The 18,200-nt window shown below is 43.4% G+C and overlaps 1 protein-coding gene across 1 annotated transcript in view; it reads left to right on the top strand.

Moving 5' to 3' along the window:
- LOC110520767 (inactive serine/threonine-protein kinase ULK4) overlaps nt 1-18,200 on the top strand; it is a 233,517-nt gene that overhangs the window by 20,608 nt on the left and 194,709 nt on the right. Inside the window, exons 20-22 of the mRNA XM_090188661.1 lie at nt 11,955-12,116; nt 12,469-12,657; nt 15,628-15,755. Coding sequence (XP_090044787.1) covers nt 11,955-12,116; nt 12,469-12,657; nt 15,628-15,755 — 479 coding nt within the window. The remainder of the gene's footprint in view (nt 1-11,954; nt 12,117-12,468; nt 12,658-15,627; nt 15,756-18,200) is intronic.

The raw sequence follows: 18,200 nt of genomic DNA, 5'->3' as shown, positions 1-18,200 counted from the left end.
TGGGATAGTTCTAGAGAAAGTTCTGTCTGAGTGACTGTCTGGGATAGTTTTGGAGAGCGGTCTGTATGAGATAGTTCTGGAGAGAGTTCTGTCTGAGTGACTGTCTGGGATAGATTTGGAGAGAGGTCTGTATGGGATCGTTCTGGAGAGAGTTCTGTCTGAGTGACTGTCTGGGATCGTTCTGTATGAGTGACTATCTGGGATAATTCTGGAGAGAGTTCTGTATGAGTGACTGTCTGGGATAGTTCTGGAGAGGGTTCTGTCTGAGTGACTGTCTGGGATAGTTCTGGAGAGAGTTCTGTATGAGGGACTGTCTGGGATAGTTCCATAGAGAGTTCTGTATGAGTGACTGTCTGGGATAGTTCTAGAGAGTTCTGTCTGGGATAGTTTTGGAGAGAGGTCTGTATGAGTGACTGTCTGTGATAGTTCTGGAGAGAAGTCTGTATGAGTGACCGTATGAGATAGTTCTAGAGAGAGTTCTGCCTGAGTGACTGTCTGGGATAGTTCTAGAGAGAGTTCTGTCTGGGATAGTTCTAGAGAGGTCGGTATGAGTGACTGTCTGGGATAGTTCTGGATAGGTCTGTATAAGTGACTGTCTGGGATAGTTCTGGAGAGAAGTCTGTATGACATAGTTCTGAAGAGAGTTCTCTATGGGATAGTTCTAGAGAGAGTTCTGTCTGAGTGACTGTCTGGGATAGTTTTGGAGAGAGGTCTGTATGGGATCGTTCTGGAGAGAGTTCTGTCTGAGTGACTGTCTGGGATCGTTCTGTATGAGTGACTATCTGGGATAATTCTGGAGAGAGTTCTGTATGAGTGACTGTCTGGGATAGTTCTGGAGAGGGTTCTGTCTGAGTGACTGTCTGGGATAGTTCTGGAGAGGGTTCTGTCTGAGTGACTCTCTGGGATAGTTCTGGAGAGAGTTCTGTATGACATAGTTCTGAAGAGAGTTCTCTATGGGATAGTTCTTGAGAGAGTTCTGTCTGGGATAGTTTTGGAGAGGTCTGTATGGGATTGTTCTGGAGATAGTTCTGTATGGATGTCTGTATGGGATAGTTCTAGAGAGAGTTCTGTCTGAGTGACTGTCTGGGATAGTTTTGGAGAGAGGTCTGTATGGGATTGTTCTAGAGAGAGGTCTGTATGAGTCCTGTAGGAACTGCAGGTACAGGGGACTTTTGTTGATTTAATTAAAGGATTTGTTCAATACAGACTCTGAGCTGTAATGAGAATAATACTATCAGGAAAGTTAAGTGGTGTTGAGAGTCAGTCAGTCACTCTGTCTCTCTCCACCAGCCACCTTGACTAATAATAACTCTGTGGGTGCTCCTCTCTGAGGGCCGGGAGGGGGATATGACTGAGGAAGGGAAGCACAGCACACACTCACACACTCACACCACGTCGGTCATTAAGACGCTGCCAACCGGGTGCTTTTCTTATTTATTTCTATTGAGCGATGATGAGTGCTGACTGACACTTGCCTACTTCTCTAGGGAGAACCTCCCCAGCTAAACACAGATTGAAGTCAAACTTTCAGAGTAGGATGGGAATTCTAGCTAAGTTCTGATTGGATGGATCCTGGCTGTGGCAAGCATGCATGATTCAGCGGCTTCATGTCTTTGTAAACAAGAACATATGGCAATTAGACTAGATAGCATAGCCTATATACAGTCTATTAGACACATCACCCCATTCACCAAAATTGATCGCTCCTACAGACAGTGAGTCATGTGGCCGTGGCTTGCTATATAAAGCAGGCGGACAGGCATCAAGGCATTCAGTTACTGTTTGATTGAACATTAGAATGGGCAAAACCAGTGACCTAAGCGACTGAGTGTGGTATGATGGTCGGTGCCAGGCACGCCAGATCTAGTATCTCAGAAACGGACTCCTGGGCTTTTCCCGCATGACAGTGTCAAGGGTTTCCCCAGAATGGTGAGACAAACAAAAAACATCCAGTCAGCGTCAGTCCGACAACAGTGGGCGACAACAGTTTGTTGATGAGAGAGGTCGAATGAGAATGGCAAGAATCATGCAAGCTACAGTAACAGGCAGGCTACAAACAGACAAATAATGACTCAGTACAACAGTGGTGTGCAGAACGGCATCTCGGAACACGCAATTCATCGATTCTTGTCACGGATGGGCTATTACGACCACACCAGTTCCACTCCTATCAGCTAAAAACAACAGGAAACGGCTCCAGTGGGCAGGCACGCGATCACCAGCACTAGACAATCGTGGAGTGGAAAAACAATGCCTTGGCTGACAAATCCTGATTCCAGTTGCGTCATGCTGATGGCAGAGTCAGGGTTTATCGTAAGCAGCATGAGTCCATGGACCCATCCTGCCTGGTGTCAACAGTACAGGCTGGTGGCAGTGGTGTACCGCTGTCCAATCTGCTGCAACTGCGTGATGACATCACGTCAGCATGGGCCAACATCCCTGTGGAATGTTTCCAACTTGTAGAATTCATGCCCCAAAGAATTCAGGCTCTTCTGGAGGCAAAGGGGGTCCGACCCAGTACTAGATGGGTGTACCTAATAAACTGTCCGGCGATTGTATGTTTTCATATGTTATTTATGCAGTATTTCCCTGCATGGTTAAAACATTTCAAATTGAATTGATATGTGAAATGCTTACACCACTTTACATGCACTTAACTGCAATTATAGCTGTGTTTGCATGTCAGATTTTCATGACCATAGCTGATTCTGAAATTCCAAACAAACGGTGAGAATAAGATGTCAAGAAGAGAGTTGCTTGTTCTCTTGTTAAGGGCAGCAACCCACATACCGTAACATTGCAGCGAGTGTAGCAGCATCAGCAAATGTTTCAGGAGGGAGAGGAAGATGGAGGGAAAGTCTGGGCGTGAGAGAGAGGGGAGCCTGAATGCCAGAGATGGAAAGGGAGAAGGAGACTGGGAAGAGAAGGCAAGGCAGCGAGAGATAGGGAGACTGGGAGAAAAAGGCGAGAGAGAGAGAGAGACGGGGCAGGTGAATCAAGTGAGAGAGGACAGAGAGAGAGAGAAGCGGGCAGGATAAACGACTGAGAGGAGAGAGAGAGAGAGAGACGGGCAGGAGAAACGACTGAGAGGAGAGAGAGAGAGACGGGCAGGAGAAGCGACTGAGAGAGGACAGAGAGAGAGAGAGAGACGGGCAGGAGAAGCGACTGAGAGAGGACAGAGAGAGAGAGAGAGACGGGCAGGAGAAGCGACTGAGAAGAGAGAGAGAGAGACGGGCAGGAGAAGCGACTGAGAGAGGACAGAGAGAGAGAGAGAGACGGGCCAGACTTGAGCTGCCTGCAGGAAATATTTATGAGCGTGAAGAAGATGTTCCCAGTGCCAATGATGAAAGGTGTGTTTGGGAACAGAGGCAGTGGCGGTGGTGTATCTGTATCAGGGAGAGGGAGCCAGGGGCTTCAACCCTCCTCCTCTATCTCCTAGTCCTGGCCACCGCACCGCTCCACTCCACACAGCTCTCCACTCACATTAAACATGTATCAGTCCAACACAGGAGCTACTGTAATGCTCTGCTCCTAATCAGCTGCAGCCTAATCTCTCTCTGAAGCATAGCCCAATTCCCTATATAGTGCACTACTTTTGGCTCCGGTTAAAAGTAGTGCACTATATAGGGAGTAGGATGCCATTTGGGACGAATCACCTCTGGATGATTCATAATAATAACCAGTTACATCACACACTGCTACATTTTTTGTGAGCTAGAGAACCCACTGGGCACAGACGTCAATTCAACGTCTATTCCATGTTGGTTCAACGTAATTGAATTGAAACGACGTGGAAACAACATTGATTCAGCCAGTGTGTGCCGAGTGGGAAGTGTCTCTTTTAAAAGAACGTAGACATTCTTCAAGGGAGATTGTATCTTAAAGTATTGTAGTACTCAATGGTAATAATTTCAGAGATCCTTTCCACACTGTCTTGTAGGTGTTTTGCTGTCTGACTTATTACATGCCAGCTCCATCTTTGCATTCTTCTGTAATCTTCTAAATACACATTTCACAAAGTTAAAACCCATTTTGATATTTTTTGGTTTTAATATCACTCTTATTCATTAAACATGCCATTTAAACGGAGAGGATAGAGTTCTAAGCAGAGAGATGAAAACAAGCCGGATAATGAAAGGCTTAGCTGGCGGTCCTGAATTTACATCGAGCGTTCTTCTGGTCCAGGTGCTGCGCTGCTGCTTCAAAAGGGACATAATTACACACAGGCACTTGTTGCAGGCTGGGGAAACCACAAGAGAGACTGCAGGGCTCCTCTCAGTCTGACACGGCTAACACTCTGGGAGAACATACAGCACAGGCTCAAACTAGAGGAGACACAAAGGCTAAGCTTAGTAAAGACTTATAGCTACCACTATGATAAGAGTCTTCTTCTCATATAGAATTGTTTACTGGGGATTTTTCGATCCTCGTGTAGTGGAGATACTAAGCTTAGTAAAGAGCTGCATTGAACTCTGTTTTGTCCTCATAGTTTTGTGTTCAATCCCCATGTAGGCCCTACAGTATTATGGTTTATGGTTCTTAAGGTTATGGTTTTAAGCCCTACAGTATTAGCCCTAGGTTATGGTTTTAGGCCCTACAGTATTAGCCCTAGGTTATGGTTTTAGGCCCTACAGTATACACCCTAGGATATGGTTTTAGGCCCTACAGTATTAGCCCTAGGTTATGGTTTTAGGCCCTACAGTATTAGCCCTAGGTTATGGTTTTAGGCCCTACAGTATACACCCTAGGATATGGTTTTAGGCCTACAGTATTAGCCCTAGGTTATGGTTTTAGGCCCTATAGTATACACCCTAGGTTATGGTTTTAGGCCCTACAGTATTAGCCCTAGGTTATGGTTTTATGCCTACAGTATTAGCCCTAGGTTATGGTTTTAGGCCTACAGTATTAGCCCTAGGTTATGGTTTTAGGCCTACAGTATTAGCCCTAGGTTATGGTTTTAGGCCTACAGTATTAGCCCTAGGTTATGGTTTTAGGCCTACAGTATTAGCCCTAGGTTATGGTTTTAGGCCTACAGTATTAGCACTAGATTATGGTTTTAGGCCTACAGTATTAGCCCTAGGTTATGGTTTTAGGCCTACAGTATTAGCACTAGATTATGGTTTTAGGCCTACAGTATTAGCCCTAGGTTATGGTTTTAGGCCTACAGTATTAGCACTAGGTTATGGTTTTAGGCCCTACAGTATTAGCCCTAGGTTATGGTTTTAGGCCTACAGTATTAGCCCTAGATTATGGTTTTAGCCCTACAGTATTAACCCTAGGTTATGGTTTTAGGCCTACAGTATTAGCCCTAGGTTATGGTTTTAGGCCCTACAGTATTAGCCCTAGGTTATGGTTTTAGGCCCTACAGTATTAGCCCTAGGTTATGGTTTTAGGCCCTACAGTATTAGCCCTAGGTTATGGTTTTAGGTCCTACAGTATTAGCCCTAGGTTATGGTTTTAGGCCCTACAGTATTAGCCCTAGGTTATGGTTTTAGGCCCTACAGTATTAGCCCTAGGTTATGGTTTTAGGCCCTACAGTATTAGCCCTAGGTTATGGTTTTAGGCCCTACAGTATTAGCCCTAGGTTATGGTTTTAGGCCCTACAGTATTAGCCCTAGGTTATGGTTTTAGGTCCTACAGTATTAGCCCTAGGTTATGGTTTTAGGCCCTACAGTATTAGCCCTAGGTTATGGTTTTAGGCCCTACAGTATTAGCCCTAGGTTATGGTTTTAGGTCCTACAGTATTAGCCCTAGGTTATGGTTTTAGGCCTACAGTATTAGCCCCAGGTTATGGTTTTAGGCCCTCTGTATTAGCCCTAGGTTATGGTTTTAGGCCCTACAGTATTAGCCCTAGGTTATGGTTTTAGGTCCTACAGTCTAGACATTAGTTAAAGGCTTTCATCCCTTTTCATGTTGAATTAGACTCCTGTTTGGAATGATTTTCCAGTTAGTCCAGGGTAATCTACAGTATATCTGCAAAACAAATGTAAGTCATTTAAATGTTTCTTGTAGAACAGTTAAACAAGGAAATAAAATGGTGTTTAAAATAGCTCTCATGCCCACGCATTTTGAGAACTTCTTGGATGAGTACTTTTTGTTGTTGTTGCATCCTATGTACATTTTTTCCCAGTGTGTTAGATGCTAGTATTAATACAGTAGCAGTGTTTTATTTAGAAAAATAGAGAATTAGCCACACTCCACTCCACAGGTGTGCCCAATGTCCTTTAATGGCGGTTTTCAAATTGGCACCCTATTTTCTATTTAGTGCACTACATTTGTACCAGGGAGTTAGATCAGGGTTCTCCAACCTTTTCTCTCAAAAGAAATCCTGAGCCACTCGTATACAAGCAACATATTGGTAGGCCCAATAGCAATAGCTATTGACCTTTTGATGTTCTTTACCATATATTTTCAATGCCCCTCCCTGCCTCTGTTCATAACATTATATTTTCAATGCCCCTCCCTGCCTCTGTTCATAACATTATATTTTCAATGCCCCTCCCTGCCTCTGTTCATAACATTATATTTTCAATGCCCCTCCCTGCCTCTGTTCATAACATTATATTTTCAATGCCCCTCCCTGCCTCTGTTCATAACATTAGATTTTCAATGCCCCTCCCTGCCTCTGTTCATAACATTAGATTTTCAAAGCCCCTCCCTGCCTCTGTTCATAACATTAGATTTTCAATGCCCCTCCCTGCCTCTGTTCATAACATTAGATTTTCAATGCCCCTCCCTGCCTCTGTTCATAACATTCAATTTTCAATGCCCCTCCCTGCCTCTGTTCATAACATTCAATTTTCAATGCCCCTCCCTGCCTCTGTTCATAACATTAGATTTTCAAAGCCCCTCCCTGCCTCTGTTCATAACATTCAATTTTCAATGCCCCTCCCTGCCTCTGTTCATAACATTAGATTTTCAAAGCCCCTCCCTGCCTCTGTTCATAACATTATATTTTCAATGCCCCTCCCTGCCTCTGTTCATAACATTATATTTTCAAAGCCCCTCCCTGCCTCTGTTCATAACATTATATTTTCAATGCCCCTCCCTGCCTCTGTTCATAACATTATATTTTCAATGCCCCTCCCTGCCTCTGTTCATAACATTATATTTTCAATGCCCCTCCCTGCCTCTGTTCATAACATTATATTTTCAATGCCCCTCCCTGCCTCTGTTCATAACATTATATTTTCAATGCCCCTCCCTGCCTCTGTTCATAACATTATATTTTCAATGCCCCTCCCTGCCTCTGTTCATAACATTATATTTTCAATGCCCCTCCCTGCCTCTGTTCATAACATTATATTTTCAATGCCCCTCCCTGCCTCTGTTCATAACATTAGATTTTCAATGCCCCTCCCTGCCTCTGTTTATAACATTAGATTTTCAATGCCCCTCCCTGCCTCTGTTCATAACATTAGATTTTCAATGCCCCTCCCTGCCTCTGTTCATAACATTATATTTTCAATGCCCCTCCCTGCCTCTGTTTATAACATTAGATTTTCAATGCCCCTCCCTGCCTCTGTTCATAACATTATATTTTCAATGCCCCTCCCTGCCTCTGTTCATAACATTATATTTTCAATGCCCCTCCCTGCCTCTGTTCATAACATTAGATTTTCAATGCCCCTCCCTGCCTCTGTTCATAACATTAGATTTTCAAAGCCCCTCCCTGTCTCTGTTCATAACATTATATTTTCAATGCCCCTCCCTGCCTCTGTTCATAACATTAGATTTTCAATGCCCCTCCCTGCCTCTGTTCATAACATTATATTTTCAATGCCCCTCCCTGCCTCTGTTCATAACATTAGATTTTCAAAGCCCCTCCCTGCCTCTGTTCATAACATTAGATTTTCAAAGCCCCTCCCTGCCTCTGTTCATAACATTATATTTTCAATGCCCCTCCCTGCCTCTGTTCATAACATTAGATTTTCAATGCCCCTCCTTGCCTCTGTTCATAACATTAGATTTTCAATGCCCCTCCCTGCCTCTGTTTATAACATTAGATTTTCAAAGCCCCTCCCTGCATCTGTTCATAACATTAGATTTTCAATGCCCCTCCCTGCCTCTGTTCATAACATTAGATTTTCAATGCCATTTTCAGACTTCACTTTCTGAAAGGTTGGAATAAGTAGTGACGCATCGCATGACTCCAAGGTTTTCTCTGTGTGTGTTTTGTTTATGCTGTTTTAGTCTAGTATAGTTGCCTTTGTAACATCAGGTTAAAACATGCTCTGAGTTACAGCACACCTTATACACAGTAGCCTCCAGCGTGCCTTACCTTTGTGAAAAGGGAGTCTGTGTACAGTATGTCCACACCGGTATGAAAGATAGTTAGTTGTACAAACGGGCGTGTTTAAAAAAACGGCCTCAGCTTTTCTTCACAGTGATTTTGTATGGTTGTTGTGTGGAGAGAGAAGAGAAACCTTGAGGCTGCTGTGCTGTGTGGAGTATCTTGACTTGAGTTGTATTCGTTTCTGGTTGACTTGTTCTACTGACACAACAAGGCCTTTCTGACTGGAATGTTCCCCCTCACTATGTTCACTCTTCGGGTCTGTCCCAAATGGCACCCTATTCCCTATATAGTGCACTACGTGGACTCTGGTCAAAAGTAGTGCACTATGTACAGAATAGGGTGCCATTTGGGACGCAGATTCCTTAACTCCTCACTCGCCCTCTAGCAGCTTGTCAATCAGTGCAGGTGTCCTCCTACTCAGCACCTCAACTATATCAGAACCTAGAGCCCTCTTTCTCTCTCTCTCTCTCGCTGTCTGTCTTTCTCTTGCTGTCTCTCTCTCTCTCTCGCTGTCTCTCTCTCTCTCGCTGTCTCTCTCTCTCTCGCTGTCTCTGTCTCTCTCGCTGTCTCTCTCTCTCGCTGTCTCCGCTGTCCCTCTCTCAATTAAATTAAATTCAAAGGGCTTTATTTGCATGGGAAACAAGTGAAATAGATAATAAACAAAAGTGTAAACACTACACTTACAAAAGTTTCAAAGGAATAGAGACATTTCAAATTTCATATTATGTCTATACATAGTGTTGTCACGATGTGCAAATAGTTAAACTACAAAAGAGAAAATAAATAAACATAAATATGGGTTGCATTTACAGTGGTGTTTGTTCTTCACTGGTCACAAATCCTGCTGCTGTGATGGCACACTGTGGTATTATCAAAATTGGATTTGTTTTCAAATTCTTTGTGGATCTGTGTAATCTGAGGAAAATATGTGTCTCTAATATACATTGGGCAGGAGGTTAGATAGTGCAGCTCAGTTTCCACCTCATTTTGTGGGCAGTGTGGACATAACCTGTCTTGTCTTGAGAGCCAGGTCTCCTTAAGTTGATTCAGCTGCGGGATCGGGGCACCACCAGTACAGAGCTTGCTCAGGAATGGTAGCAGGCAGGTGTGAGTGCATCTGCACGCACAGTGAGGCAAAGACTTTTGGAGGATGGCCTGGTGTCAAGAAGGGCAGCAAAGAAGCCACTTCTCTCAAGGAAAAACATCAGGGACAGACTGATATTCTGCAAAAGGTACAGGGATTGGACTGCTGAGGACTGGGGTAAAGTCATTTTCTCTGATGAATCCCCTTTCCGATTGTTTGGGGCATCCGAAATAAAGCTTGTCCGGAGAAGACAAGGTGAGCGCTTACCATCAGTCCTGCGTGCATGTGTCATGCCAACAGTAAAGCATCCTGAGACCATTCATGTGTGGGGTTGCTTCTCAGCCAAGGGAGTGGACTCACTCTCCATTTTGCCTAAGAACACAGCCATGAATAAAGAATGGTACCAACACATCCTCCGAGAGCAACTTCTCCCAACCACCCAGGAACAGTTTGGTGACAAACAATGCCTTTGCCAGCATGATGGAGCACCTTGCCATAAGGCAAAAGTGATAACTAAGTGGCTCGGGGAACAAAACATTGATATTTTGGGTCCATGGCCAGGAAACTCCCCAGACCTTAATCCCATTGAGAACTTGTGGTCAATCCTCAAGAGGCTGGTGGACAAACAAAAACCCCACAAATTCTGACAAACTCAAAGTATTGATTATGCAATGGGCTGCCATCAGTCAGAAGTTAATTGACAGCATGCCAGGGCGGATTGCAGAGGTCTTGAAAAAGAAGGGTCAACACTGCAAATATTGACTCTTTGCATCAACTTCATGTAATTGTCAATAAAAGCCTTTGAAACTTATGAAGATGCTTGTAATTACACTTCAAAATTCCATAGTAACATCCGATAACAATATCTAATATCTAAAACTTTTGGCCACGACTGTAGTTCAGAAAGGTACTGTGGTAGAATACTGGTTTTAACTAGTGAACGCTATGTTTATTAGGTTGTTAGTAATGATCCTCATTTCCACGTTTTTTCATTTCCTAATTTCCACGTTTTAATGGAGCTTATGATGTAACCCAGTGGAACCAGGGTAACAAGGTGACTTAATGGATGTGTGGTATATAATGGATGTGTGGTATATAATGGATGTGTGGTATATAATGGATGTGTGGTATATAATGGATGTGTGGTATATAATGGATGTGTGGTATATAATGGATCTGTGGTATATAATGGATCTGTGGTATATAATGGATGTGTGGTATATAATGGATATGTGGTATATAATGGATGTGTGGTATATAATGGATCTGTGGTATATAATGGATCTGTGGTATATAATGGATGTGTGGTATATAATGGATCTGTGGTATATAATGGATCTGTGGTATATAATGGATGTGTGGTATATAATGGATCTGTGGTATATAATGGATATGTGGTATATAATGGATCTGTGGTATATAATGGATCTGTGGTATATAATGGATCTGTGGTATATAATGGATGTGTGGTATATAATGGATGTGTGGTATATAATGGATGTGTGGTATATAATGGATGTGTGGTATATAATGGATCTGTGGTATATAATGGATCTGTGGTATATAATGGATGTGTGGTATATAATGGATGTGTGGTATATAATGGATCTGTGGTATATAATGGATGTGTGGTATATAATAGATCTGTGGTATATAATGGATGTGTGGTATATAATGGATCTCTGGTATATAATGGATGTGTGGTATATAATGGATGTGTGGTATTTAATGGATGTGTGGTATATAATGGATGTGTGGTATATGTGTGGTATATAATGGATGTGTGGTATATAATGGATCCGTGGTATATAATGGATGTGTGGTATATAATGGATCTGTGTATATAATGGATGTGTGGTGTATAATGGATGTGTGGTATATAATGGATGTGTGGTATATAATGGATGTGTGTTATATAATGGATGTGTGGTATATAATGGATGCGTGGTATATAATGGATGTGTGGTGTATAATGGATGTGTGGTATATAATGGATGTGTGGTGTATAATGGATGTGTGGTATATAATGGATGTGTGGTATATAATGGATGCGTGGTATATAATGGATGTGTGGTATATAATGGATGTGTGGTATATAATGGATGCGTGGTATATAATGGATGTGTGGTATATAATGGATGTGTGGTATATAATGGATGCGTGGTATATAATGGATGTGTGGTATATAATGGATGTGTGGTATATAATGGATGTGTGGTATATAATGGATGTGTGGTATATAATGGATGTGTGGTATATAATGGATGCGTGGTATATAATGGATCTGTGGTATATAATGGATGTGTGGTATATAATGGATGCGTGGTGGGTAATGAACCACTTCACATTTTAGCCATTGTAATGATTTGTGTAAATCAAATTGTTACTTGCTAATTGTTTTGTTTTGCTTTTCTTTGAGGTGTGACCTTCAGGTTCTTGTAGGATTCAGGATTGTGTTTTATTTAGCCTAGCTAACCTATCTTGGGCATTCCATTGTATTGTGCTGTGTGTGTGTGTTGGGTTCATCCGTGTGTGTATGTCCGTCTGTGTGTGTGTCTGTATGTGTGTCTTTAGGAGGAGCTGGTTGTGAACCACATGGTGTGTAAGATGGTGGAGAACGTGTGTACCCCGGCGTCTCACTACGCCCAGGGCTTCATCACCGCGGAGATAGGCCCCATGCTCTGGTACCTGTTCACACACTCCAGCGTCGACTCACTACGCGTCAGCGCCATCTCAGTAAGTACAAACACAATACACTAACAAGGGAAATCTGAACTCACTCATTCACTATAATATTTCACTTTCATTTGTGATTGAAGTAGAGATACTGTGTGTACTGATGAAATACCACTGGGTGGATTATGTCCATGTATATAACCTGCATCGGGACTAATATCTTGATACCAGACCAAGGTTCCTATTTAAACTGTTTCTTGATTGAGTTTGTCTGACCCAAAGAAACCAATGCAATAGTCCCAAATGTACAAACCCTGCCTATCCGGCACTTCAGACACTTTTAGAAGCCAGCTGTGTTTGAAAGAGAACTTGATGATGACTGAGGCCTTCCTGTGTTATTAACTTCATACAGGCCCTGTGTAGAATCACCCGCCTCTCAGCCAGTGCCTTCCACAGTGTGATTGACAAGGTGGGGCTGCCAGCCATCTTAGCCAGCCTGGTGTCGGGGATCAGCCGTGTCCAGCAGCACATACTCACCATGTTCTCTGCCATGCTGGCGTCAGGGGCCCACGCCCAGCTACACAGACTAGTCCAGGAGCAGGTATGTAGGATACTGTAGTGTAACACCTTGTTAAACACCAACAGTCCTAAATGCTACTCTATTCCCTACATGACTCCCGAGTGGCGCAGTGGTCTAAGGCACTGCATCTCAGTGCTAGACGCGTCACTACAGACCCTGGTTCGAATCCAACTGTAGGCCGTCATTGTAAATAAGAATTTGTTCTTAACTGACTTGTCTAGTTAAATAATGGTTAAAAATAAAATAGTGCACTACTTTTGACCCTATGGGCCCTGGGCAAAGGTAGTGCACTATAGGGAATAGGGTGCCATTTGGGACGAAGGAAATGAAAGCACAACTATAGCCCCTCATTCAACTGTCACTGTGAGGCTAAGAGTGTGGCCCGTGCCATAGCTGTATGGGATTGGTGTTGTCTCTGTGTGGACGTGTTTCAGCCCTGTGCCATCTTCTTCAGCACTAAACATCTCATCTGACCCGGCACCGCCGCCCTCTCCCTAACGTCTGACAGATAATTGGCCATTATCAGCTTGTGCTGCTAGTTCCAGCCAACACAGGAGATGAATCCCATCTCCTCTCCTCTTCTTCTCCTCTCTCCTCTCCATCTCCCTCTATCTTTAATCCTCTGGCCCAGTTAGGGTTAGTTGTAAGTATGAACAAATAATGGAATATAAATCTCTCCCAACGGAACACATGCAGCCAAAGCCAGATAAGATGCAGATAAGAAAGAGAAAGATTTGTCTGCATGTGATGTCTAGTCTGTCTCATGGCCTCACCAACTGGGATGGGAGAGAATCATTTTCTTCAAAGAGAGGAGTTCTCTTATTTCCTGAGGTTGACTTGACTCCCAGTCACTGAGACTTGAACAAACATGCCTTATTCCTACTGATGATTATCTTTAAATATTCATCTTGCTTTCAGGATTCTCCACTAAGAGGGGCAGTACTGTTTCGTAATAGTAGCAGGATTGTTAATGCACAAACAAGGCCCTCCCTCCCAGTAAAGTTCCTATAGACACAAATGAGCCGGTGAAAGTGATTTAAGAAGGTACTGTACATCGCTGCCTTCAAGGTTCTGTGAGATTTCCATTGGTCATTTAGTTTGACCTGAATGAATCTACATGTCCATTTCCAATGTAACTGGGGAAAACAAGTCTTTGAGTGCATACAACTTACTGCGTCACCTTTGCACCAATTATAAAATGCTATACATTTTCCTCATGAATTCCCTTGACAAATAGAAGTCCGGAAAGCCTTGTTTATTCATGCATTGTCTTTGCATAAATGTTTTATTTCAATGAATCTCTAAGCAACTCCACTAATTGGGGAAGGAGCTGCAACAATCTTCTAGTGCAGCTTGGAATACTGTTGATGTAATTACAGTTCATGCAGCAGGGTAGACCAGAGGCTTTTGAAATGAATGAACTCAACTGCTCACACACAACCACAGCCAGTATTTAATCACAGTATTTAGGAGTGTTCATGTCTGTCTTACTTCTGCTGTCCTTTTCCATTTTCCTCCTGATTGTGAAAGTTAATCAATTCTGACTCATTTGCTGCCCAGTAAATAGCGTTGAGCCAATTAGTCCTATTAACCTATGGTTTTATGATAAGTGTATTGTTTTGGAGAGGCTGTCGTTTCCACCCTCCCAGCACCTTCCAGATAGTGTAAGTAATAACACCTGTAGCAGCCCACAGGGAGCCTTCCAGGTTAGTGTAGCTCAGTATCAGGTCAACACTATAGCTGACTCTACTGGTCAGTTAAGACTCAGTGTAGCTCAGTATCAGGTCAACACTATAGCTGACTCTACTGGTCAGTTTAGACTCAGTGTAGCTCAGTATCAGGTCAACACTATAGCTGACTCTACTGGTCAGTTAAGACTCAGTGTAGCTCAGTATCAGGTCAACACTATAGCTGACTCTACTGGTCAGTTAAGACTCAGTGTAGCTCAGTATCAGGTCAACACTATAGCTGACTCTACTGGTCAGTTAAGACTCAGTGTAGCTCAGTATCAGGTCAACACTATAGCTGACTCTACTGGTCAGCTAAGACTCAGTGTCAGGTCAACACTATAGCTGGCTCTACTGGTCAGCTAAGACTCAGTGTAGCTCAGTATCAGGTCAACACTATAGCTGACTCTACTGGTCAGTTTAGACTCAGTGTAGCTCAGTATCAGGTCAACACTATAGCTGACTCTACTGGTCAGCTAAGACTCAGTGTCAGGTCAACACTATAGCTGGCTCTACTGGTCAGCTAAGACTCAGTGTAGCTCAGTGTCAGGTCAACACTATAGCTGGCTCTACTGGTCAGCTAAGACTCAGTAGCAGGTCAACACTATAGCTGACTCTACTGGTCAGTTAAGACTCAGTATCAGGTCAACACTATAGCTGGCTCTACTGGTCAGCTAAGACTCAGTGTCAGGTCAACACTATAGCTGGCTCTACTGGTCAGCTAAGACTCAGTGTCAGGTCAATACTATAGCTGGCTCTACTAGTCAGCTAAGACTCAGTATCAGGTCAACACTATAGCTGGCTCTACTGGTCAGCTAAGACTCAGTGTCAGGTCAGCACTATAGCTGGCTCTACTGGTCAGCTAAGACTCAGTGTAGCTCAGTGTCAGGTAAACACTATAGCTGGCTCTACTGGTCAGCTAAGACTCAATGTAGCTCAGTATCAGGTCAACACTATAGCTGACTCTACTGGTCAGCTAAGACTCAGTGTCAGGTCAACACTATAGTTGGCTCTACTGGTCAGCTAAGGCTTATCTAACCCCACTTGACTCCATTACAGTTGAGCATATCTTAAAGGGATAGTTCTGACTTACCCTTGTGTGTTGTTTCGTCCAAATAATTTTAAAATGTTTTTTATGGAAATTCCAGAATCTCCTGGCTAGCATTTTTTGTTATTGTAGGTAGCAATGATAATCAAATGGATTGTATCATAACGCCAAAACAGTGAACTCTCCCTTTAATGGAGTGGCTGTCTGTCATTACAGGACTTTGTGGTGAAGATAATGCGTTCACTGGAGAACCCGTCCTCTGTCATCAGAGCCAAGGCCTTCCTGGTTCTCCTTCAGGTCCTCTGCAGCAACAGGGACATGCTGCTACTCTGCTGCAACTCTAGGTATGGACAGGTCTACTACACATTCACTCTCTCTCTCTCACACACACGCGCGCGCTAGCACACACACCTACACGAAGGTGATGGCTGCTGTTTTATGATCCCGTAACCAATTGTGCTATTGTGTATGTTTTTTCACGTTATTTGTATGTATTTTGTACATAATGTTTCTGCCACCGTATCTTCTGACCGAAAAGAGCTTGTAGATATCATGACAGCGATTACTCACCCCGTGCTGGAGGAATACCTTTTGTTCAACGAGTCGGACGGGAAAGATTTACTTCAGACGCCCGACAAGGCCCTCATCCCCGTCATTCGCAGGAGTAAGAGACTGCGGTATCGTGGACGAAGATCCGGATGCCTTTTTAGGATCCCACGCTGAGAGGGTAATCTACCTTTACCATTGGTCCTATTAGCCAACGTACAATCAAGCGATAATAAAATAGACAAACTACAATCACGTATATCCTACCAACGCGACATTAAAAACTGTAATATCTTATGTTTCACGAGTCGATGCTGAACGACAACATGAATAACATACAGCTGGCGGGTTTTAAGCTTTTTCTGCAGGATAGAACAGCGGCTTCTGGTAAGACAAGGGGTAGCGGGCTATGTATATTTATAAACAACAGTTGGTGCGCCAAATCTAAGGAAGTCTCAAGGTTTTGCTCGCCTGAGGTAGAGTATCTCATGATAAGCTGTAGACCACACTATTTACAAAGAGAGTTTTCATCTGTATTTTTCATAGCTGTCTACATACCACCACAAATCGATGCCGGCACTAAGACCACACTCAATGCGCTGTATACGGCCATAAGTAAACAGGAAAACGCTCACCCAGAGGTGGCGCTCCTAGTGGCCGGGGACTTTAATGCAGGAAAACCTCATTTCTACCAGCATGTTAAATGTGCAACCAGAGGGAGGAAAAACCCCTGGACCACCTTTACTCCACACACAGAGACGCACACAAAGCTCTCCCTCCACTCCATTTGGCAAATCTGACCATAATTCTATCCTCCTGATTCCTGCTTACAAATAAAAATTAAAGCAGGAAGCACCAGTGACTCGGTCAATAAGAAAGTGGTCAGATGAAGCGGATGCAAGCTACAGGACTGTTTTGCTAGCACAGACTGGAATATGTTCTGGGATTCTTCCGATGGCATTGAGGAGTACACCACATCAGTCACTGGCTTCATCAATAAGTGCATGGATGACATCTTCCTCTCGTACGTACATAGGTGTTCCTTTTGTCCAGGTGTGAAAAGGCAGTATGGAGTGCAACAGAGATTGCATCATCTGTGGATCTTTTGGGGCGGTATGCAAATGGGTGTGGGTCGGCAAACCATTAAGTTTGCAGATGACACAACAGTGGTAGGCCTGATCACTAACAACGATGAGACAGTTTATAGGAAGGAGGTCTGAGTCCTGGCCGTGTGGTTCCAGGACAACAACTTCTCCCTCAACATGATCAAGACAAAGGAAATGATTATGGACTACAGGAAAAAGAGGACCGAGCACGTCCCCATTCTCATCGACGGGGCTGTAGTGGAGCAGTTTGAGAGCTTCAAGTTCCTTGGTGTCCACATCACCAACAAACTAACATGGTCCAAGCACACCAAGACAGACGTTAAGAGGGCACAACAAAACCTATTCCCCCTCAGGAGAATGAAAAGATTTGTCATGGGTCCTCAGATCCTCAACAGGTTCTACAGCTGCACCATCGAGAGCATCCTGGTTGCATCACTGACTGTATGGCACCTGCTCGGCCTCCGACCGCATGGCACAACAGAGGGTAGTGCGTACGGCCCCGTACATCACTGGGGCCAAGCTTCCTGCCATCCAGGACCTCTATACCAGGTGGTGTCAGAGGAAGGCCCTAAAAATTGTCAAAGACTCCAGCCATCCTAGTCATAGACTGTTCTCTCTGCTACCACACGGCTAGCGGTACCGGAGTGCCAAGTCTAGGTCCAAGAGGATTCTAAACAGCTTCTACCCCCAAGCCATAAGACTCCAGCCCCCCCCACACAAACACACACTTTTACGCTGCTGCTACTCTCTGTTTATTATCAATGCATAGTCACCTTAATATGTACATGTAGGTAGAGTTATTACCTCAATTACCTCGACTATCCGGTGCCCCCACGCATTGACTCAGTACTGGTACCCCCTGTATATAGTCTTTGCTATTGTTATTTTTCTGCTGCTCTTTAATTAATTGTTACTTTAAAAAAGTATATATTTGTAATTTAATTTATTATATAATTGAATTATTGCATTTAAAATATATTTAGATGTATTTATTTTTCTTGTGTTTTTATTTCTATTTGAATGTATTTTTATTTTCTTCTTAAAACTGCGTTGTTGGTTAGTTGATTGTAAAGTAAGCATTTCACCTGTTTTATTCGGCGCGTGGGACAAATAACATTTGATTTGATACACACACAC

The sequence above is a fragment of the Oncorhynchus mykiss genome, chromosome 2, assembly GCF_057628025.1.
Source record: "Oncorhynchus mykiss isolate SJ-2025 chromosome 2, ASM5762802v1, whole genome shotgun sequence".
NCBI lineage: Eukaryota > Metazoa > Chordata > Actinopteri > Salmoniformes > Salmonidae > Oncorhynchus > Oncorhynchus mykiss.
The sequence above is the reverse complement of the archived record's forward strand: the minus strand, read 5'-3'. Positions and strand labels throughout refer to the sequence as shown.